Genomic DNA, 25513 nt, shown 5'->3' on the forward strand with positions numbered 1-25513 from the left:
TGGCTTCTTACGAAGCGATTCCATTCGGCAGATCTCAGGGGATTTGCTGGACGAATGGTCCGGATCGCATTTTCAGATGCATCAGCGGATAATCCTGTCTCCAAGGACAAGGGTGTCTCTTCTGTGGGGGCTGCAGAGTGCTCATCTTTTAGAGGGCAGCACACTCAGCATTCAGGACTGTGTTCTGGGGACCACGGATACCAGCCTGAGAGGCTGGGGAGTAGTCACACAGGAAAAAAAAAAAAATTTCCAAGGAAGTGTGGTCAAGTCTGGAGACTTCTCTCCACATGAATATACTGGAGCTAAGGGCAATTTACAATGCTCTGAGCCTAGGAAGACTCCTGCTTCAAAGTCAACCGGTGCTGATCCAGTAGGACATCATCATGGCGGTCGCCCACGTTATCAGACGGGGCGACACAAGAAGCAGGAGGGCAATGACAGCAAGGATTTTTCGCTGGGCGGAAAATCATGTGATAACACTGTCAGCAGTGTTCATTCCGGGAGTGGGCAACTGGGAAGATTTCCTCAGCATAAATGAATTCCACCCGGAAAAGTGGAAACTTAATCTGGAAGTTTCCACATGATTGTAAACCGTTGGGAAAGACCAAAGGTGGTTATGATGGCGTCCCACCTGAAGCGCCAGGTCACGAGACACTCAGGCAATAGCTGGGACGCTCTGGTAACACCGTCGGTGTACCAGTCGGTGTATGTGTTCCATCCTCTGCTTTTCATACCCAATGTATTGAAAATGATAGGAAGGAGAGGAGTAAGAACTATACTCGTGGCTCCGGTTTGGCCAAGAAGGACTTGGTTCCCGGAACTTCAAGAGATACTAAGAAGGGTCTTGATTCGGCAAGAACCGTGTCTGTTCCGGGACTTACCGCAGCTGCGTTGACGCCAAGGCGGGTGAACGCCGGATCCTAAGGGAAAGAGGCATTCCGGAAGAGGTCATCCCTACCCTGGTCAGAGCCAGGAAGGAGGTGACCGCACAACATTATCACCACTTAGGTGAAAATATGTGCCAGGGTGTGAGTCCAGGAAGGCTCCACGGAAGAATTTCAACTAGGTTAATTTCTACATTTCCTGCAAACAGGAGTGTCTATGGGTCTCAAATTGGGTCCATTAAGGTTCAAATTTCGGCCTGTTGATTTTCTTCCAGAAAGAAATTGGCTTCAGTTCCTGAAGTCCAGAAGTTGTTAAGGGAGTACTGCATATACAGCCCCTTTGATGTCTCCAGTGGCACTGGGCGATCTCAACGTAGTTTTGGGATTCCTAAAAAATCACATTGGTTTAAACAACTCAAATCTGTGGATTTGATATATCTCACATGGAAAATGACCATGCTGTTGGTCCTGGCCTTGGCCAGGCGAGTGTCAGAATTGGCGGCTTTATCTCACAAAGCCATATCTGATTGTCCATTCGGACAGAGCAAAGCTGCGGACTCGTCCCCAGTTTCTCCTTAAGGTGGTGTCAGCGTTTCACCTGAACCAGCTTATTGTGGTACCTGCGGCTACTAGGGACTTGGAGGACTCCAAGTTGCTGGATGTTATCAGGGCCCTGAAAATATAGTTTCCAGGTTGGCTGGAGTCAGGAAATCTGACTTGCTGTTTATCCTGTATGCACCCAACAATGCTGGGTGCTTCTGCTTCTAAGCAGTCGATTGCTCGTGGGATTGGTAGCACAATTCAATTTGCACATTCTGTGGCAGGCCTGCCACAGTCTAAATCTGTTAAGGCCCATTCCACAAGGAAGGTGGGCTCATCTTGGGCGGCTGCCCGAGGGGTCTCGGCATTACAACTTTGCCGAGCAGCTACGTGGTCGGGGGAGAACACGTTTGTAAAATTCTACAAATTTGATACCCTGGCAAAAGAGGACCTGGAGTTCTCTCATTCGGTGCTGCAGAGTCATCCGCACTCTCCCGCCCGTTTGGGAGCTTTGGTATAATCCCCATGGTCCTTTCAGGAACCCCAGCATCCACAAGGACGATAGAGAAAATAAGAATTTACTTACCGATAATTCTATTTCTCGGAGTCCGTAGTGGATGCTGGGCGCCCATCCCAAGTGCGGATTATCTGCAATACTTGTACATAGTTATTGCTAACTAAATCGGGTTATTGTTGTTGTGAGCCATCTTTTCAGAGGCTCCGCTGTTATCATACTGTTAACTGGGTTCAGATCACAGGTTGTACAGTGTGATTGGTGTGGCTGGTATGAGTCTTACCCGGGATTCAAAATTCCTCCCTTATTGTGTACGCTCGTCCGGGCACAGTATCTAACTGGAGTCTGGAGGAGGGTCATAGGGGGAGGAGCCAGTGCACACCACCTGATCGGAAAGCTTTACTTTTTGTGCCCTGTCTCCTGCGGAGCCGCTATTCCCCATGGTCCTTTCAGGAACCCCAGCATCCACTACGGACTCCGAGAAATAGAATTATCGGTAAGTAAATTCTTATTTTCTCAGATGGTGATCATAAGTGGTTAAACCTAGTCTTTATGGGACCTGGCAACTGGTATTTGTGGAGCCCTTATCTAAAGTCCTACATTTTCCCTTTCGGATTTGAAGATATCTTATCTAAGTTGCTTTTATATTTGCTCATTGTATATACTGATTTCTTACACTGATAACATCCTTGTTAGCTTGGGAGCCTAGCTTTGATTTGCGCCAGTTTTATCCATCTGTTCCAAAAAAATTATATATGTGTGTGTATATGTATGTTTGTATATATTGAAGTAGGTGGCCATGGGCTACATGCACCCCACCCTATTAGTGGTGAATATATATATATATATATATATATATAATTGTCCCAAATATGCAGCGGCACTCAGAGACTCATAGTAGGTAAAAAAACGTGCAAAATTTATTCCATGTTACAAATTATTCAGGCCAACGTTTCGGGGCACATCCGCCCCTTTGTCAAGGTGAACCTTGACAAAGGGGCGGATGTGCCCCGAAACGTTGGCCTGAATAATTTGTAACATGGAATAAATTTTGCACGTTTTTTTACCTACTATGAGTCTCTGAGTGCCGCTGCATATTTGGGACAATTGGATATCGATCTTTCGCAGAAGGCACCTGAGCAAAGTATTTATGAGAGGTGAGTGCCGGTCCTATATGATATCTATATATATATATATATATATATATATATATATATATATATATATATAAACACAGTAGTATCTTTATCTCGCGCCAACCTAGAAGCGGCACCACGGGAGAGATCTTTGTTGGGAGACCTCAAAAGCATACAAGAATAAACACAAATTCCACACAAATTCCCAAGTGCGCTAAAGTGGAATGTAATTACACAGTTCTTCCAGCGTTATTTTCGTCGGAATGTAGACTGGAGGGTATTTAAATCTGGGGACCTGTAACAGACACCCCTCACCAAATAGTCACCCAAACAAGAGGCCAACAGGCCAATTAGTAAAAAGTTATTTTAATAACGTATACACAGTTCAAAGTATAAAATTGTGTCAATAAAATGCAACTAAAAGAGTACACAGCCAACACGTTTGTAAGGTGGAATCTAGATATCCCCTCACCTTTTGCAAGGTGCGAGCTCGACAGGGAGTATCTTTACAGACTAGGTTGTGATTCTCTGACTGACAAACCCAACGTGTTTCGTCTTATCGACTTCATCAGGGGTAACGAATATAGGAAAAGGCTAATTTGCTCATGATGAATTAATATAAAGGATCATAACCTCTAATGTACGATTATTCAGAATTTCCTATATCTGGACTTAGTGGATGAAGCTCTTATATCAGGGCTCCTGATTAGAACTTAAGAGGTATTCCTTCTTAAATGTGTAATCGGTTGGATAATGGTGTTTTGTATAAACTACCTTAAAACTAATTGGGCGTAAATCCTTACAGGGTCGCCTAGGAATACTATTGGTTATAATCTCTTAGGAGTGCTGACAACCATATGTCGGCATTTTTGCAAACTACCTAAAGTGTGGTGTCCAATTTTAAATTCAAGACTATTTCTGATTCGGATGTTGACCCACGTACAACGAAATTCAAGAATTATATAGCTGGTTTAACAATCTCAAAAGTATAAGTGGTGTGGCTTCCTCAATAGGTCTCACAGAATAGATCCTGGTAGAGATTTGGCTGCATGTGGAAATCACAGAATGAGTATATATATACCCTCACAACAGGCACGGCACTCCAGGGACTCGTATGCGATAACCTTTAATGGCGGTGTTTTAGATCTAAAACACCGCCATTAAAGGTTATCGCATAAGAGTCCCTGGAGCGCCGTGCCTGTTGTGAGGGTATTTGGATTATTTTGCACTGGGCACCGGGATCAGTTGTTATTACAGCAAGGAGTGCCGGCTGAATTGGAATAGTGTGTGTGTATGTATGTATGTATGTATGTATGTATGTATGTATGTATGTATATATATATATATATATATATATATATGTGTGTATGTGTATATATATATATATATATATATGTATATATATATATATATATATATATATGTGTATGTATATATGTGAAAGGTATTCGGCACTCACAATAATGATGAATGTCACCAGGGGGTGACGAAACGCGTTGGGCGTGGCCAGCAGGACGAGGTACTTGGATCCAGCGTTTGAAGTGTCGGCGCGTGTGGTCCGTGAATTGAGTCCGTGCGGCTAGAAGGATTTAACGGCTGTTGGTATCCGGAGAGCGACGGGGTTCATCGGTGTGGGTATCCGGAGGCTCCACTGATGATCGACATCGCGCTGGTTATTTTATACTTTGAATGTACGTGAGTGATTATGATGTCAGTAAATTACTTGTGATTTTATACTCACCATTGCGCCCTCCATTATTCTCTTTTCCATATATATATATATATATATATATATATATATATATATATATAATGTATGTATGTATATATATATATATATATATATATATATATATATAAATAAAATGATGATGATGGTATAGATAATCTGTTGTTCTTGTCTCTACTCCTCTATCCAAGTCCTTCAATCTCGCTGTAACAGAAATTTTGAAGGGCCTATGCTCTACTAAGTTAGTTAATTTAATTCTGACCTTATGTATGATGATTATATTCTACAACACTTTGTAATACATTTCTGAAAATGTTTTGACGGGTAAGTATTAAAAGGGGATGTTGCCTATCCCATAAAATTTGTCATTGAAAAATCTTTTTATTCTGCTACATTTTAATACATTATTTTTCCCTGTCTCATACTTTCTACAGTGCATCCACAACAATTTATATACAATTATATATTTTAAGTAATATAGGGGTCTTAATGTTAAAAGCTTATTGTTATTCTGAGTTTATAATCTGTCGTGCTTTAATAATTTTTCCTTATGCCTGGGTAGGTCGCAAGTTGCACAATAATCACTCTCGCAGCTTTGTAATCAATGCCCACAGTAATAGGATTCCTCTGGCCACTGGCAATTAATAAATTTGTGTCTTTTCTTTAAAAAAAAAAAAAATAGAGAGAGAAAAAAAACCCACACTAGCAAGTCGGATCTGAAATACGACTGACTGGCTTTCCTCATTTGCATATTTATTGCAGTGGAAACATTCTTACCGAATGATTGATGTCAGCCCTGCCTCTTGAATTCCAAGCAGCACATTATTATGAAATGAAAAATGCCGGCCCTAGAGTTGATTAAAGTTGAAGACGGTGGAATCTGTGTTTTTTAAGATTGTGGGAGAATTAAAGGCATATATTAATGGATGTTGACAAGAAGTGAGCCAACAAAAGCAAAGCAAAGGATTTGCTTGAAAAGATTTAATCAGATGTGTTTCTTGGGGGATTAATTGCTGGGGATGACCGGTGCAGTTGGTAGTATTTGTGGATTTAAATGATAATTGTCTTGAGGAAAAAAATGGAGGTAGGATCAGCAGCAAAATAGACACGTTTTTTTAACAGATTTTGTTACATGTGTGTGGGAGTTTCTCTTACTGCATTTGGGTATTGTGTGCGGTCTAGGTAGAGGTTGTTTTTTTTTTTTATTGTTTTTTTTTTTTATCCTCCTTCCCCTTTGGTTCATTATTGTTACCTTAACTAAATGTGTCTTTGTTTTTGTATTCACTACTGTTGTTTTTGTCGCATACTTAGTGGTCAATCCTATTAGCTGCGAAGGGTGTTATGTGCCGTTGCTGCCGCATTTAATCGCCGGCAACGACACGCAATCTTGCACCCTTCGCAGGGGTGAATTCTACCTCAATTTGCTCAAAATTGCTCGGACCTCTATGGGGCAGCGAGCACTTTTTTGCGAGTTCGAGCTGCTGTAAAGTGCTGCCGTGATGACTTGCACCCGCAAGATCATCGCAGCTATTTGGATTGACCCCTAAGTGAAAATACAGTTTTTAATTTAAGACCTGTGCAGAGTGTTTGTTTTATAAATGTCTCACAGTTTTCTTAATTTATCTTGTGGTGTTCAATTATTTACTATTCATTTATAAAAGTGATAACCTATTACACAGAGTTGTACACTCAGGGCGTCTTGATACAAATTTTAAATAGTGATATGACACAGAACATACATGACCTTACAACTTTCTTCTCGCTCTCACTGGTAACTTAAATCTTTCAGGTGTGTACCAAGCTTGTCAACAGTTCCACCATTCTCAAGATATATCTGCAGATGGTGGTTGCTCATACACACTGTGTAACCACCACTGCTATCTGCAGATCAGTGATGTGCGGTGGAGTGAGGCAGAGCCTTTCCTGTCATACTAACGTGTAAACCAGAGGGTTGACTATATATAAAGTATATGAAAAATACAAAGAATATATTAGAAATATATTTCTTTGTATTCTAATAATTTTTATAGCTGAAACTCTAGAGTAAGAAGTCTGACAGGTGCCTCCCCTGCTTATCTTTTCCCCACATCTCTGATCAGTTTATACTGCTGCACCTGTGTATAATACCCTCATGTACCCTTGGGCTCATATATTGTGTCAATCTGGCTCTAGTACTAGCCAGTGCCTGCTGAGCCATTTTACCTCACTGCATGTCCCTGCTGCAGATATCTCTGTGGTGAGGACATTGGCCAATTAATCTTTTCCTCTCTACACACTGGCAGATTACATAGTATCTAAGGTTGAAAAAAGACAATTGTCCATCGGGTTCAACCTATTTGTGGTCTCCTATGCCCGATTATTTTGTATAAAATTTTGACTGAAGTTGCTGACTGCCGTTCCGAATAACCCCTCTTTTTTATAATAACCATAGTGCGTGACTATGCCCCGTAACCCTGGATATCCTTATCCATTAGGAATTTATCTAACCCATTCTTAAAGGTGTTGACTGAGTTGGCCATTACAACTCCCTCAGGCAGGGAATTCCAAACACGTTTCGTCCTTACCGTAAAAAAGCCTTTACGCCGTATTGTGTGGAATCTCCTCTCCTCTAACCTGAGCGAGTGTCCATGAGTTCTCTGTGCTGATCTAACTAAAAACAGGTCCTGCGCACGATCTGTATATTGTCCCCTTATATATTTGTAAATGTTGATCATGTCCCCTCTTAATCTCCTCTTTTCCACTGTAAACATGCCTAGTCTTGCAAGCCTTTCCTCGTATTCCAGTGTCTCCATACCCTTAATTAGTTTGGTCGCCCGCCTTTGAACCTTTTCTAGCTCCAGGATATCCTTTTTTGTAGTAAGGTGCCCAGAAGTGTACACAGTATTCAAGGTGTGGCCTCACAAGTGATTTATATAATGGGAGTATAATACTCTCGTCCCTAGCATCAATTCCCCATTTTATGCATGCTAATATCTTATTAGCCTTCTTTGCTGCAGTCCTACTTTGGGTAATACTGCTTAGTTTGCTATCTATGAGGACACCTAAGTCCTTTTCCAGTACAGAATCCCCTAATTTTACCCCATTTAGTAGGTAGGTGTTATTTTTGTTCTTGTTACCACAGTGCATTACCTTACACTTGTCTGTATTGAAGCGCATTCTCCATTTCGCTGCCCAAGCTTCTAATTTAACTAAGTCATTCTGAAGCGACTCAGCATCCCCCTCCGCATTTGTAACTTTACATAATTTGGTATCATCTGCAAAAATTGACACCATGCTCTCTAGACCTTCTGTTAGGTCGTTAATGAAAATATTGAACAATAGCGGTCCTAATACTGAGCCTTGCGGCACACCACTTAGCACTTCAGTCCAAGTTGATTGTCGTCATGAAATGTGCCAAATATTCCTGCAATTTATATAATGGCTGGCTTTCTAAAAAGCACACCATAAAAAGGAAATAGGCCTTTTTCTCTTACGTCCTAGAGGATGCTGGGGACTCCAAAAGGACCATGGGGTATAGACGGGATCCGCAGGAGCTTGGGCACACTGAAAAGACTTAAGACTGGGTGTGAACTGGCTCCTCCCTCTATGCCCCTCCTCCAGACCTCAGTTAGACTTTGTGCCCAGGACTGACTGGACACTCACAGGGGAGCTCTCCTGAGTTTCTCTGGAAAATACTTTTTGTTAGGTTTTTTATTTTCAGGGAGACCTACTGGCCATTGCATCATGGGAGTGAGGGGGGAGAAGCAGACCTACTTCTTCTTAGTTTAAGGGCTCTGCTTCATTAGCTCCAGAGGGTTCGATCACTTGGTGCGCCTAGCTGCTTGTTCCCGGAGCCACGCCGTCACCCCCTCACAGAAGCCAGAAGAAAGAAGTCAGGTGAGTATGAGAAGATCAGAAGACTTCAGGACGGCAGAAGACTTCGGTGACCAGGTACAGTGCAGCGGAGACGCTGCGCTCCATGCTCCCACACACATCGCGAATGGCACTCGCAGGGCGCTGGGGGGGGGGGGTGCCCTGGGCAGCAGGTCACTGGGGTCCGGGTAGCCGGCAGAAGCACCGTTCATCAGCCTCCGCCGGCATTTTCAAATCAGTGCCGCTGAAACCCGCCGGGAAGGGGCAGAGCTTAGCGAGCGGCTCACGGCGCCATCTTCTTCTCCTCCACGCGGCGGCAAGGAGACGCTGGGCTGGACCTCCATCGCTCCCCGCAAGTAACGGGGAGATTTCTCAGGGGGGGGGGGGGGGGGGCGCAGTGTGGTGCATTAGTTTTTTCTAGCAGCGCTGGTATTATATATCCCTTATAGGGATATATAGGCGCTGGGGTGTGAGCTGGCATACTCCCTCTGGGTCTCTCTCTGGGCTTCACTATAGGCCTGTCCCCTAGCTGAGGCATTTTGTGTGTGTGTCGCTGTGTCGATCAATCGTCTCGACATGTCGGAGGCTGAATGTGATTCACCGGAGGAGGCTGTAGGGGGTGAAGTTGTGGGTCTGGATTTGGGTCTGTCCGCGCAGCCGACACCTGATTTACTCACGTTATTAACTACAATCAATACGAATGTAGCTTCGTTATCTAAGAGGTTAGATAAATCTGAGTCACAGATGCAGGTGTGGAAAAAGTCCATAGAGGAGGCTTTATCTCAGGTACAGACCCCATCGGGCTCGCAGAAGCGGCCGTTTACTCAGGTGGCTGATACTGATTCGGACTCTGACTCTGAGGTCGATTTTTCTGAGGCGGCTTTGCATCCGCGTTTAGTAAAGAGTATTCAGTACATGATTGTGGCTTTAAAGGATGTTTTACACATTTCTGATGAACCTGCGGTGCAGGAAACAAGGATTTGTTTGTTCAAAGGGAAAAAACCTGAAGTGAAATTTCCCCCCTCTCATGAAATGAATACTCTTTGTGAAAAGGCTTGGGAGTCGCCGGATAAGAGGTGGCAGATTCCCAAGAGTATTTACATGGCGTATCCTTTCCCCTCTGATGACAGGGAAAAATGGGAGTCGTCTCCAAATGTTGACAAAGCTCTATCTCGTTTGTCTAAGAAGGTGGCGCTTCCGTCTCCGGACACGGCAGCTCTCAAGGATCCGGCGGATCGCAAGCTGGAGACGTCTCTTAAGTCCATTTTCGCTAATACAGGCGCATTGCTCAGACCTGCAGTGGCGTCGGTGTGGGTGAGTAGTGCTATTGCTAAATGGGCCGAGAATTTAGCTGCTGATATGGATACCCTTGATAAAGATAATGTTGTTCTGACTCTTGGTTATATCAAGGACGCTGCAGATTACCGGAAGGATGCGGCGAGGGATGTTTGTCTTTTGGGATCAAGAGCCAATGCTATGTCAATATCGGCTAGGAGGGCGTTGTGGATCCATCAATGGAATGCTGATGCCGACTCCAAGAGAGCTATGGAAGCTTTACCCTTCAAAGGTAATGTCTTGTTTGGGGACGGCTTGGCGGGCCTGGTCTCTACAGCGACGGCGGGTAAGTCCTCTTTTTTTCCCTATGTTCCAACACAGCACAAAAAGGCACCGTATCAGCAGATGCAGTCCTTTCGTCCTAATAAATACAGGCATGGAAAGGGTTCGTCCTTCCTGTCTTCAAAGGGTAAAGGAAGGGGTAGGAAGTCGCCTGCCGTGTCAGGTCTGGATTCGTTCAGGCCTCGATCCTTGGGTCCTAGAGATTGTATCTCAGGGATACAAGCTGGAGTTTCGGGAGGTGCCCCCTCACCGGTTTTTCGTTTCGCCCTTACCAGCGTCTCTTCCGGACAGGGAGCTGGTGTTGGCAGCGATGCAAAAATTGTGTCATCAGAAGATCATTGTTCCAGTTCCCCCGTCACAACGGTGGGAGGGATTCTACTCGAGCCTATTTGTGGTGTCGAAACCGGACGGTTCGGTCAGACCGATTCTGAATCTAAAATCCCTCAATCCATACTTGAAAGTTTTCAAGTTCAAGATGGAATCTCTTCGAGCTGTGATTTCCAGCCTAGAAGGGGGGGATTGTATGGCGTCAGTCGACATAAAGGATGCCTACTTACACGTCCCGATATTTCCTTCGCATCAGGCCTTCCTCAGGTTTGCGATACAGGACTCTCATTACTAATTTCAAACGTTGCCATTTGGCCTTTCCACGGCCCCGAGAGTGTTCACCAAGGTCATGGCGGAAATGATGGTTCTCCTTCGCAAGCAGGGGGTTTCAACTATCCCGTACTTGGACGATCTCCTGATAAAGGCGAGGTCCAAGGAAAGGTTGCTAAGGAGTGTGGACTTGGTGCTGTCGGTGCTTCGACAGCATGGTTGGCTGCTAAATTTACCAAAATCTCAGTTGATTCCGACCACCTGGCTGTCCTTTCTGGGCATGGTTCTCGACACGGAATTACAGAGTTTTTCCTCCACAAGAAAAGGCTCTAGAACTGCAGTTGTTGGTCAGGGAACTTCTGAAGCCGAAGACTGTGTCCATCCATCAATGTACACGCGTTCTTGGGAAGATGGTGGCGACGTACGAAGCCATTCCGTTCGGCAGGTTTCATGCCCGGGTGTTTCAGTGGGACTTGCTGAGCAAATGGTGTGGGTCTCACCTGCACATGCACCGGAAGGTAAGTCGATCTCCCAGAGCCAGGATTTCCCTCCTGTGGTGGCTACAAGAGTCTCACCTTCTAGAGGGACGCCGGGTCCTTATCCTGGATTGGGTACTTCTTACGACAGATGCGAGTCTCCGGGGCTGGGGTGCAGTCACCCAAGGCAGGAACTTCCAGGGGAAATGGTCGTTCCAGGAAGCGGGTCTCCACATAAATGTTCTTGAGTTAAAAGCCATTTACAACGGCCTGCTACAGTCAGACAACGTCACAGCGGTGGCACATATCAACCGTCAAGGCGGCACAAAGAGCAGAGCGGCAATGGCGGAGGCCACAAGAATCCTTCGCTGGGCGGAACATCACCTGAGCGCCCTGTCAGCAGTCTTCCTTCCGGGAGTAGACAACTGGGAAGCAGACTTCCTCAGCAGACACGATCTCCATCCGGGAGAGTGGGCTCTTCATCAAGAGGTTTTTGCAGACGTGACAAAGCGTTGGGGACTCCCTCTGATAGACATGATGGCGTCTCGTCTCAACAAGAAGCTTCCGAGGTATTGTTCCAGGTAAGGGACCCCCAAGCCAGTGCGGTGGAGGCCCTGGTGTCTCCGTGGGTGTTCAAGTCGGTGTATGTGTTCCCTCCACTTCCTCTCATTCCAAAGGTACTGGGGATCATTCAGCGAGCAAGGGTTCAGGCGATTCTCGTAGTTCCAGATTGGCCAAGAAGGGCCTGGTATCCGGACCTTCAGGAATTACTAGTGGAAGATCCTTGGCCGCTTCCTCTAAGAGAGGACCTGTTGTTTCAGGGTCCATGCGTGTTTCCAGACTTACCGCGGCTGCGTTTGACGGCAGATCTTAGCTCGTAAAGGTATTCCAGGACAGGTCATACCTACTCTCCTCAGGGCTAGGAAGGAGGTTACGGCGAAGCATTATCACCGTATTTGGAAGAAGTATGTTTCCTGGTGTGAGTTTAAGAAGGTTCCTGCGGAAGAATTTAATTTGGGGCGTTTTCTCCACTTTTTGCAGGCTGGTGTGGATGCAGGCCTGAAGTTGGGCTCCATCAAGGTGCAGATTTCGGCATTGTCTATTTTCTTTCAAAGAGAACTGGCGGCCCTCCCAGAGGTTCAGATGTTCGTGAAGGGAGTTTTGCATATCAATCCTCCGTTTGTGCCTCCTGTGGCCCCATGGGATCTGGACGTTTTCTTACAGTTTCTCATGTCTTCCTGGTTTGAGCCTTTAAGTAAGGTTGAGTTGAAGTTTCTCACCTGGAAGGTAGTCATATTGTTGGCACTGGCTTCTGCCAGGCGGGTGTCTGAGTTGGCGGCCTTATCTCATAAAAGCCCGTACTTGGTCTTTCATTCGGATAGGGCAGAATTGAGGACTCTGCAACAATTTTTACCAAAGGTGGTCTCCTCGTTTCACATTAATCAACCTATTGTGGTACCGGTGGCCAGGGATGCTGAGACAGTTCCCAGGTCTCTGGATGTAGTGAGGGCGTTGAAGATCTACGTCGCCCGTACGGCGGTTGCCAGGAAAACTGAGGCACTGTTTGTCCTGTACGCTTCCAACAAGATTGGTCATCCTGCTTAAAAACAGACTATTGCACGCTGGATTTGTAGTACGATTCAGCAGGCTCATTCTTCGGCCGGGTCTGGAGCTTTGGTATAAACCCCATGGTCCTTTTGGAGTCCCCAGCATCCTCTAGGACGTAAGAGAAAATAGGATTTTGATACTTACCAGTAAATCCTTTTCTCCTAGTCCGTAGAGGATGCTGGGCGCCCATCCCAGTGCGGACTGTTTCTTGTAGTGTTCTTTTGTCGGTTCACTTAGTTTATACACGGGTTGTGTATTTCTGTTTTCAGCTTGTTGCTGTTGTTTTTTCATACTGCTCTCTGGTTTACTGTTACTCCGGTTGTACGGTATGGTTGTGGTGTGGGCTGGTATGTTTGTAGCCCTTAGTTTACACAAAAATCCTAACTCGAAATGTCCGTCTCTCCTGGGCACAGTTACTATAACGGAGGTCTGGAGGAGGGGCATAGAGGGAGTAGCCAGTTTACACCCAGTCTTAAGTCTTTTCAGTGTGCCCAAGCTCCTGCGGATCCCGTCTATACCCCATGGTCCTTTTGGAGTTCCCAGCATCCTCTACGGACTAGGAGAAAAGGATTTACCGGTAACTACCAAAATCCTTTTTTTTTTTTATTTATTTTTAGGTCTCACTCCCTCTGTCTCTTCACTCCCTCAGTCTTCCAGTGTTTTTAACTTGCTCCCTCTGTCTCCCACTGCCTCTCTCTCGTTCTCTCGCTTTCCAACTGTCTCACTCCCTCGGTCTCCCACTGTCACTTGCTACCTCCGTCTCTTGCAATCCTTCAAGTTTCTGAGGAGACCATATATAACTAATATATGACAAGTAGTCAACTGAGTTGTCTCCACATAACCCCTCATGGCACATGCTGGACTTGGCACCCACAGTTGACTGCTCTCACAGGTTATGGTTCCGCAAATTATGGTTCCCACTGGTAGGGGCTCCCAATGTCAAGGTCTCCTGTTTCTGCTAACCGCTGCATTAGGTCACTGCTCATGCTGGCCACCCAGGGCTCCCGATAGTTACAGCAACCCCCCAGCACACACATTTCGTTTGTACACACCCACGATCATTAAACGGTACATCGGCCGTTCAATTGAATGCACAATATATCGTCCAGTGTGTACCCAGCATTACAGTTGGGAAACAGCTGATTGACATAAGTCAGTAGAAAGGGAAAGTTGGTGGCTGTTGTCCCGGTTCCAGAGCAAGCTTTTACTTTCATGTTGCTTATGGACTTGAGTAACTGGTTAATGGCATGCAGGTCAAGAGTCCTCCCTGCATGCATAACCTTCTTGGATTTAATGATATTTGGTAGATGATTATGCTGTTGGTATAATCTTTCTCCTAGGTTTAGCACCTGGTTTAAGTGCCAGGATCTATTAAATTACCACCTGCGGTATGCCCATGACTAGCCCCAGGGGTGTACTTAACGTAGATTTCTGCTTGCACACCCCTGAGATGCAAACAGAAATCTGCATTAACTAGTGTTTTCTTTGCTAGCTACGGACTTACTGCAGGCAGTAATTGCCTAGCTCTGGGCATTTAACTCGGGAGCTAAAACCCGGTATTAAGTCCCATGACTAATTGAATCTTCCCCACGGACAGAATAACCAAATATGTGCATCTATAGTCGCTATGAGGAACACGATGCTGCTCTTCATGAGGTGAGCAATGTTACAAAGAATGTGGTAATTTATTATGTTTTAATTGATAACCTCAGAATGAATTTATATACACTAGACTTAGATTGTCACCCCAAGTTGCAGCATGACTTGATATAATCAGAACAAGGTTCAGTGAAGTCCAAATTGGGACAATGTGCTGTGAAGCTTTCGTGGCATTATTCTTTCATGCTATTTCAGGTGTGAACAAGTGCAACTTGCAATAAACGGTGCACAAGTGTGTCAGCTTGTACAGTGTAATGGCACATGAATAAAGGGGATAGAAGTTCCTCATTATGTATGTATGTATATATGTGTGTGTAATATATATATATAATATAGTGTGTGTGTGTGTGTATATATATGTATATGTGTGTATGTATGTATATGTGTGTGTGTGTGTGTGTATGTGTATGTGTGTGTATATATATATATATATATATATATATATAATAAAATAGAGAATGTGCAAGCGCCACAAATGTTATAGATACACCAGACTAAAAAAACACTCCCAATAATTTTGGGCGTCTGCCGTCCCTTAAGTATGCAGTAGTGGTGAGTTACTGTGGTAATGGTTTATTGGCAAAATGGTATAAGGGTACTGGCGACCACCGGTGTAATAAAAAAGTATTTCAATCCATGTATATAATAAAATAAAATATACAAATTTATTTGGTACAGATAAAATACACTTAATATGATAGTAAAAAATGTGCAATACTAAAAAAGTGGGAAAAGGGGATGGACTGTGTTATAAAAACACATGCACAAGGTTCTAAACCAAGTTTTACATAAAAAAATAAATAAAATGACTACTAATGTTCAAAAACCAGAATAAATAAATAAGGAGAGTCTTAACTTGTAGGTAGAGGGTCACAGAGGGAGAGCCCAACGCGTTTCGTCCTGATGACTTCTTCAAGGGGTACCGGTGTGCTGGGATAGGGTCTCTATATATACCCTCTATAATCAGACTGATTGCTGATGTCACTTCCTGTTTCAGGACAGGTCAAAAAACCTTTTGCTAAGAATACATGAACAATTGTGCATTTCTCTGTAGGGGACAATCCATATATAGTGAAATGTTTCAAGTACATGAATGTTTTGAAAAGAATTGTATAAAAGTCGTATAGTCAAACCGGAGTGCGGCACTTCCGCCACACTTCCGGTAACATCAAGTCTCTTTTGCGCATGTGCAAGGTACATTTGTACCTCTAATGCCGGAGTGCAACGTTTCCGCCCCACTTCCGGTATCGTGCTCGTATAGGATGCGCGTGTGTCGTAGAAGGCTTTTTGCACCAGTTGCGTCCTCGTTTTGCTCCCGGAACCGGAAGTCCGTCTACGTCTGGTGCTTGTTGTATTGTTGCCAAGGAAATCCTCCCGTGAACCGCATATTGACCCGCACTCTGACGTCCTTTATCCCGGAAGCGGGCGTGCCGTGTACAGCTGACTTCTAATTTGATTTCATTCATAGTCCATGCCTCGTTTTGATTTCTGATTCATAGTGGAACGCATAGTTCGCTCTGATAGGCCAGTTCACAGATGCCATTGTGCTCCGTAGTAAATATATAGAATGTAAACAAAAACAGTTTCAGTCATCATATAATGATTACTTTAATCAAAGATAAGGAAAGGAAAGAAAAAGGAAAGAATATGCTAAGACCAACCATAAATTAATGTATATATGTATTCATTAATAAACATATATAAATGTATTATGTAAAATCAAATATTTTCATTGTTTAGTTCTGTTGCAGACAATAAGGATAATAAGTTCTTTAATGCGGAAAAGTGCTTGTGCTATTTGTGATGTGTGATTGAAACCAGCATGATTAATATTAATACGCGAATAGTACTTGAGTGATCGCGTTATTATATATCAGCATCCGATAAATTCGTTAAGTGCCAGTGCCTTATGAGATTACAGTGATTTTAAAAATACGATACTAAAATTGTCATACATGGTGTTCTATTATTTTAATATTACAGTGATATTAAAATAATATTATAAAATAATAAAATATACTGTGAGTAGCATATTTAAGTGCATATTATGTGGGTGTTATATTATACATATGGTGAATACCTTGCTTCCCATCGCTCTTCTTATACAGTACCGGATCTTCCCAGGTAGTCACCTCCCCTGGTACTGGTCCGGCTCAACACTGTTTTGCTTCCAAGATCGGACGAGGTTGGGCTTTCCCAGTGTGGAATGACTGTATTTATCCAGCAGGAAAACCCAAATAGCCATATGTTTTCTTAAAATATATCTTTTATTAGTGATGTGCTCAATAACAGTGATATAATCTATTTACAGTGTTGTGATTATAATATATATCAAATATAGAAAACCACAGCACTCGCCACCCCAGAAGCGGGGTGCAGTGTCTGCACTCACCACTCATAGGGTGGGGTGCATGCAGCCCATGGCCACCTACCCAAATACATACGAATAGAAAATTCAGCACTCACCATAGCAAGCTCACTTGTCCTCACAACATCAATAAATAAATGATGGGGGTTTAGTTAGTGAATTGGCCAATGCACGGAAGCCTGCAAACCGCTCGCCAAGGTACCCCACGTTCATGCAGGTCCTACACTAACTAAACCCCCATCATTTATTTATTGATGTTGTGAGGACAAGTGAGCTTGCTATGGTGAGTGCTGAATTTTCTTTTCGTATATGTATGTGTGTGTGTGTATGTATGTATATATATATATATATATATATATATATATATATATATATATATAGGGATACCGGATAGGGGTATGAGCGACCTAAGGTGTTTATATGTTGCCAAGTATAATAAATATAATAAAAAGATATATGAGATTTATAAAAATATATTATCAATTCATTTCACAACATTAGGAATGAATTTAAAGTGCAATGTAAATAAGAGACAAAAAATTATTAATTAAAAGTTAAAAAAAGGAGAGAGAGTCTCTTACATAAAATATGGTTCTAAAAAGACAGTTCTTTTAAAAAAGAGAATGGGCATATGTTAGATCCTCAATTAAAGTGCAAATTGCCTGTGCAAATAAGCTCATTTAAAAAGTGGAGTAATAGCATATATAATCTTAACTGATATAGCAGGAGGTCTCTGGGTGAAGGCCCAACGCGTTTCGTCTCCAAGACTTCTTCATGAGCTTATTTGCACAGGCAATTTGCACTTTAATTGAGGATCTAACATATGCCCATCATCTTTTTTAAAAGAACTGTCTTTTTAGAACCATATTTTATGTAAGAGTAACTCTCTCCTTTTTTTAACTTTTAATTAATAATTTTTTGTCTCTTTTATTTACATTGCACTTTAAATTCATTCCTAATGTTGTGAAATAAATTGATAATATATTTTTATAAATCTCATATATCTTTTTATTATATTTATTATACTTGGCAACATATAAACACCTTAGGTCGCTCATACCCCTATCCGGTATCCCTATCCTTTGTTTTGCGGCAACATACCATTGCCGTTTCCTTAGGGGGCAGCTGACGCCCAAATAACTGGGAGTTTTTTAATTGAGAGTTTGTGTTATCACAAGTGGCGCGGCATTCTCTTGCAATCACATATATATATATATATATATATATAATAAGCAAAAGGAGAGCACTCTCAACAGAAACGATTACTGTCCCGGTGCCAGCGATAGGTATTTCAAGCCGAAATTCCAAGGTATACGCATATACGCATGAAGTCCGCAGCACACGGTAAGAGACTCAAACATAAGCGGTTTATGTTTGAGTTTCTTACCGTGTGCTGCGGACTTCATGCATGTGTGTATATATATATATATATATATATATATATATATACTACTGTCTACCTGATGTATCATTTCTGCTTGTAAAATTAGGATAATGGAAACTCCCGCAAACTGTCAATACCCTTGTTTTGAGTTACTGTCCCTTTGGTTAATGGTTTTTGCATTAACAGTAAAAATATTCAACAATGTATTTCTTAATTTGACCAATATTTTAATGCCAGGCTATTCCAAATTTATTTTTAGGCTATAAAGCTCTAAAGGAATTAATGAGGTCTCTGGTCCATTTGCAAGATGAGCTGCTATTCCAGTTTCCAGAAACACAGTACCTAATAGATGGGAAGAAATGCAATGTAGACAGGTAAATATAAAAAAAAAATTTTGTCCTCTGTTGTAGCAAGTTTCCATTTACACTGTATTAGGGTTTTGTAAAATGCGATGCTAAGTAAAAAAATATAATGTTGCGAGGTAGGGTTTCTTCACTTACTTTTAAAAATATGGGTGTGATCATGCATATTAAAGAAGGTCATGGAGCAAAAGCAGAAGTGCCAAATATATCATTTAAAATGAAGATACCTGATTCTATTGGCATCAAAGAAGTAATCAGTGTAGACACAATGGGCAAGATTCAGTTGTTTAGAGCACCGGCAAGAAGTAGATGGCACCCAGCGGAGCTATTCAATTGTTGCTCCATTCGGGCGCATTTTAGCTTGCACCCGCCGGGGTTGTCTATCACGCCTGATCTCCCATGTAAAGATGATAGGAGATCAGGGAGGCACTATTCAGATATGATTTTTTTTTATCACACACACTGCGCTCAGAGCGGCCAGGTTTAGCCACATAAAGCCGACCAGAGTAATTGTTGCGACGTGAAAAAGTGCCATTTGGTCAATCATTTCAGCTCGCCATTTCATGGGGTAGTGAGCTAAAATGCCAGCAGCTGATCGTACCCGGATGGAGAAACTATTGAATATCTACTGGCTGCTGGTGCCGAAAACTGTTGAACCCCTCTCATTTGAATATCAGGTCATATTAGGAATTTTAACTAAGAGATCAAAATGCTGATCAATAAAGAATATTTATGAAACAAAAATAAATCCTCAATCTAATAGATTAGCCTGGATCATGTAAATGAGGAGAAGAAACCATGTCCTGTTAACAGGGATGTTTTGAGAACATAGCTGGACTTCTCAGTGTGTCGTCGTGATCCTTTGAAACCTCAATGTTAAAAGTGTTTCACCCCAAAGGATATCACACTATCATCCTTGAAAAATGTTGGGAATGTCTCATAGCCACACCTTGGTATATATTGCTGATTCTCTGATACTTGTCACTCTAACATTTTAAACATTTTGCCAGCAAACCTGACAAGTTGTTTTAGGCTTGCAAAGCATTACATTTAACGGGCCTGCCATTTACTTACACCAGAGCTAGCTAGAGGACTGATCTAGATCTGCTACTGCCTTATACGGTTAGTATTATCCTTATCTAAATTGCTCCAATACTCCCAATAGTCGTGTTTCTCAAATATCGTCACGAAAAGCTGACATCCAGTGTCTGATATGGATGGAAGAAAAAGTAGGAATGTGCTGCCTTTTCCTTTTATACTTTCCTAGATGCATAGGGCTTGGTTCAGAATCACACCCAAAGTGGCTAAAATTAGCATTTTTTCACTTTGCACATGCGTCCATCTGGGGGGCTATTCAGAGTGGCACAGAAATCGCTGGATTTCTCGTGCAACTGGGTGGCAATGGAGCATTTGCATGCAGTTAAATTTGGCGTTGAGATGTAATTGTGAGATGGGGAGATAGATAGATAGATAGATAGATAGATATAGACCAGGTATTATAGGATCAAAAGAGGATCCCAACAGAGGGCACTCACCAGTCCAACTAAGTTTGTCAAGTTTATTAGTCCATCAAAGTCACCAAATACGTGTCAACGTTTCGACCCAACAGGCCTTTATCAAGATAGCCACAAGAGACATCAGATCAGAACGCCAGATGCAAGCATACTGACACTCTCCCGGGCCCCCTTATATAGCACACACTAATCACTTAATTACATAATTTCTCTTACGTCCTATAGGATGCTGGGGACCATATTAGTACCATGGGGTATAGACGGGTCCACCAGGAGCCATTGGCCCTTTAAGAGTTTAATAGTGCGGGCTGGCTTCTCCCTCTATGCCCCTCCTACCAGACTCAGTTTAGAAAATGTGCCCGGAGGAGCCGGTCACAGCTAGAGGAGCTCTACAGAGTTCTCTTAGAAAAAGTTTTTTCTTTCTTTCAAAGTTTGTTATTTCTCTTACGTCCTAGAGGATGCTGGGGACTCCGTAAGGACCATGGGGATAGACGGGCTCCGCAGGAGACATGGGCACTTTAAGAAAGACTTTAGTTATGGGTGTGCACTGGCTCCTCCCTCTATGCCCCTCCTCCAGACCTCGGTTTACTACTGTGCCCAGAGGAGACTGGGTGCATTACAGGGAGCTCTCCTGAGTTTCCTGAAAGAAAGTATATTTGTTAGGTTTTTTATTTTCAGGGAGCCTGCTGGCAACAGACTCCCTGCATCGAGGGACTGAGGGGAGAGAAACAAACCTACTTTAATGTTAGGCTCTGTTTCTTAGGCTACTGGACACCATTAGCTCCAGAGGGATCTGTATGCAGGTCTCACCCTCGCCGTCCGTCCCAGAGCCACGCCGCCGTCCTCCTTGCAGAGTCGGAAGATAGAAGCCGGGTGAGTATGAGACGAAAGAAAGAAATTTCTAGTGCTATACGGTCATAAATGAGATGAGCAGATCAATACACAAACATATTTAATTCATAATATGATTCACTAAAACATCCATGGAATTAAACAAATAAAAGAATAGATAAAACCCTAGAAAAGGGTGTATGGCATAACTCCCAGTCACATTTAACTGAAAAAATGGAGGAGGTGATAGGACCTGTTCCTATATAGCAGGGCTGGCCAAACCGGTCCTCGAGATCTACCAACAGTTCATGTTTTCTAGGCCTCCTGGAGATCTGTAGAATTGTCAGTTAGGAATGAATGCAGCACATCTTAATTAGTAATGACTACACCTGTGCACCAGCTAGGTGGTCTGGAAAATGTGAACTGTTGGTAGATCTCGAGGACTGGTTTGGCCAGCTCTGCTATATAGAAAGTCCCCTTCTGTATCCAAATGTACCAATAGGATAGTCTTTTATTAGCAATGGTTACCACAGATGATCACGGATTATTAAGCGGCTCTGCACTCCGCAGTATTGCAGTTCCTTGGTGTAGTGGTGGAAGGAATTTCCTCAATTCAGGTGGTTTACCTCCAGCAAAGGTCCATGAGGTTCAGTGATGGGGGCTTGGTTCAGGTCCCCTGTCTCCAAATGTTTGTAAATCCAGGGAGTGATGCAGGAGAGCAGCTCACACCAACGCATTTCGTTGTGTTCACACAACTTTTTCAAGGTGCTAACTGGGCTGTAAATAAGGGTTTATATACCCAACCAATATGGCTGCTCACTTGCATAAATGATTGAGATTAACCAGCTCATCTCATAATACGACCAATTCATGACAGACATATATATCTAAAATAAACCACATACTAGTGCATATTAAAAAGTACTTAAACTATTCTAATAATATGTTTGTTCACATATCCAATGGTCACATGACCGCTTAGAAATGCCTCACATGAAGTGTTATATCTAAGCCAAGGAGTAATATCCCATTATTCTTATCATATAAACTCCTATTAAAGTGTAATCCCAACCACATTTTTGTAATAGCCGCGTGAGGGTCTCATTCCCCTCACCTGTGGCTTTTATTCTACTTGTGCAGGTTGGTAAAGATGACGTGATCGGATCTCATCCCTTTGCGTCATCCATCTTCGTCCGGCCGCATACAGTGACGCGGTCGGACCACCAGCGCCGCGTCATTCTCGCGCGCCGAGACGCGCGTATCCTGATGCGGCAAACAATCATTCTGGTTGTCGGGACAACGCGTTGTCACAGGCGCTGCCCCGTCCCGGCCAGACTGCACCCACACCGTCCGTCATTATGTAGTACATCCCGCACAGTGACGTCCCCGCGATCCCGCCAACCATTATGCCAACCACAATAGGGGCACAATATTTTACATATAGTTTAGATACAATTATAACAATATAGTCCACTCATGTTTCGCTGTTTTATATATGTACACTCATATTAAAATCAGAAAATATAATATATATTTAAAGTAGACAAAGAAATACAAATTTAAATATAAATAGAATATACTGTATATTAATTAGAAATACAGGTTGAGTATCCCATATCCGAATATTCCGAAATACGGACTTTTTTGAGTGAGAGTGAGATAATGAAACCTTTGTTTTTTGATGGCTCAATGTACACAAACTTGGTTTAATACACAAAGTTATTAAAAATATTGTATTAAATGACCTACAGGCTGTGTGTATAAGGTGTATATGAAACATAAATGAATTGTGTGAATGTAGACACACTTTGTTTAATGCACAAAGTTATAAAAAATATTGACTAAAATGACCTTCAGGCTGTGTGTATAAGGTGTATATGAAACATAAATGCATTCTGTGCTTAGATTTAGGTCCCATTACCATGATATCTCATTATGGTATGCAATTATTCCAAAATACGGAAAAATCCGGTATCCAAAATACCTCTGGTCCCAAGCATTTTGGATAAGGGATACTCAACCTGTAGTACTAAATACTAAGCAGTAATTATTAATACCAAACATCCATTAATTTCTCAATATCTATCTCTAGAAAAGGATTAATATGGTCAAAATATATAGCCCTTTAGTATATTCTATCTCTATAGTCTAGACATTAATATCATAGATGTCATATCATATTTAAATCAAAGTGTACTAATATAGCACTAAGCTTTTACATTCACAATGAATAGTAATCATAATATACCAATAAGAATAATACCATAAAGGATGATCCCCAATAAAAAGGGAAAAGAAAAAAGAAAAAGAGGGTGGGGGGGAGGGAAATGGGGGAAAAAGGAAAAGAAGGAAAGGAGGGGAAGGAAAAAAGGAGGAAGGAAAATTAAATACAAAAATGTGTGACGTTAATAATGAGGAGAAGGTAATCAGAACACTGAATTAAGTTCCACTGTTTCGTTTAATCCATTCGGAAATATAGTGTTCAATTTGAACATCCAATATAACTCTTGTTTACACAAAATATTGTACCGATCCCCCCCCCCTCTTTGTCATGCCCACCTGTTCAATTGCTGTTAGATGGAGTGAGCTAGGATCCCCCTCATGATAATCTCTAAAGTGTCGAGAGACACTATGTGTAGAGATTTTCCTAACAATATTGCGATGGTGTTCCATGAAGCGGGTTTTAATGCTTCTTGTTGTCCGTCCCACATACCTCAGATCACATCCGCAAGGGAGGAGATATATAATATAAGTTGAATTACAGTTCATAAAACTCGAAAGTTCATGATTCTCCCCATCTCTAACATGGAGATGTGTAGTTTTCTTAAACATATGTTTACAGGTTGTACACCTGGTCGCTCCGCATCTAAAAAAACCTTTAGGTTTTGGCATCAACCAGGTATCCCATATAGTCTGCTGTGTAGAGACTTTTTTGATAAAGCTGGGAGCAAGAATATTTTTGAGTGATTTATTCTTTTTGAAAATAAATTTCGGTTTAGGTGGTAAATGACTTCTAAGTAAATTATCCTGATTTAGAATGTTAAAGTTTTTACATATAATCTTTTTAATCTGCATACTTTCATTATTGGATGTAGATATAAAAGCCAAACTTTCTAGTTTATCATTAGGATCCCTTTCTTTATTATGTATTTTATTAGATCTGAGTAAAGTATCTCTCTCCAAATTTGAAACCTCCCTAAGGGCCTTCTTTAGCGGTGAGTGAGGATATCCTCTTCCACCAAAGATCTTCACCATAGAGTCAGCCTGTTCCAGAAATTTAGATTTTTCTGTACAATTGCGTCGTAGCCGCATTAGCTGTCCCTTCGGAATATTCTTCTTCCAAGGGGGATAGTGAGCGCTCTGGTAGTGCAGGTAAGAGTGAGTATCAACCTCCTTGTTATAGTTGGAGGTATATATTTTGTTGTCCCTGGCCTCTAGAGTTACATCCAGGAAGTTAATAGTGGAAGGGTGAAATTAATAGGTGAATTGAAGATTAAAGTGATTAGAGTTCAAATTAGAAACAAATGATTGTGCCGATAGTAAATCCCCATCCCAAATAATAAAAAGATCATCAATATAACGGCCATAGAGGACGAGATTCGCGCCAAAGTCGCCACCCCACACATGGGTGTCCTCAAAGAGACCCATATAGAGGTTGGCATAACTAGGCGCAAACCTCGTCCCCATGGCTGTACCCATAACCTGTAGATAATACGTGTCCATAAATAGATAATAATTGTGCTGAAGAATGAAGGAAATAGCATCTACCAAAAAGGCCCCGTGTCTCTCCGAGAGGTCACCATCTGTCCTTAATCTGGTTGCTATTGCGTCTCGACCAAGATCGTGTGGGATGTTAGTATAAAGACTCTGTACATCTAAAGTCAGAAACGCATAAGTGTCTTTCCACACAAGATCTTGTACCAGTTGCAAAAAATGATTGGTATCTTTAATGTGTGACCTCAAGGTAGAGACACGGGGTTGGAGGAAAGAATCAACATAAAAAGACAAATTAGAAGACAGTGAACCTATACCAGAAATAATCGGACGCCCCGGTGGTGAACTCAGTGACTTGTGTATTTTAGGGAGGTGATAGTAAATCGGAACTGTGGGGTGCTTAATAAACAAAAAATTGAATTCCTCCCTGGATATAACTCCATCAGCCCAGGGCATCATCCAATAAATTGTGTAATTGTCTCAGATATTGCGATGTTGGATCAAAATCCAAAATTTTATAAAATTCAATGTTATTCAATTGTCTAAAAGCTTCAATGATATACTCCTCCCTATCCTGCACCACCAGACCGCCCCCCTTATCTGCCTCTCTGAAAACTAGGGAAGTGTCCTTAGTAAGGTCACGTAAGGCCTTCCTCTCCCATTTGGTGAGGTTGGTATTCATTTTCTTATTGTTAGTAGGTCTCTTTTGTTGACATAAATTCCTAAAG

The 25513-nt window shown here is 42.3% G+C and overlaps 1 protein-coding gene and 1 pseudogene across 2 annotated transcripts in view; one reads left to right on the plus strand and one right to left on the minus strand.

The window, feature by feature from the left end:
* The window catches only part of AATF (apoptosis antagonizing transcription factor), a 402606-nt gene that overhangs the window by 193671 nt on the left and 183422 nt on the right, over positions 1–25513 (plus strand). For both annotated transcript variants that reach the window (XM_063954827.1, XM_063954826.1), the window contains exon 5: positions 18624–18738. In XM_063954827.1, the coding sequence (XP_063810897.1) occupies positions 18624–18738 (115 nt within the window). The remainder of the gene's footprint in view (positions 1–18623; positions 18739–25513) is intronic.
* LOC135052380 (5S ribosomal RNA) lies at positions 16712–16830 on the minus strand (annotated as a pseudogene).

This window comes from Pseudophryne corroboree, chromosome 2 (assembly GCF_028390025.1).
Source record: "Pseudophryne corroboree isolate aPseCor3 chromosome 2, aPseCor3.hap2, whole genome shotgun sequence".
NCBI classification, from domain to species: domain Eukaryota; kingdom Metazoa; phylum Chordata; class Amphibia; order Anura; family Myobatrachidae; genus Pseudophryne; species Pseudophryne corroboree.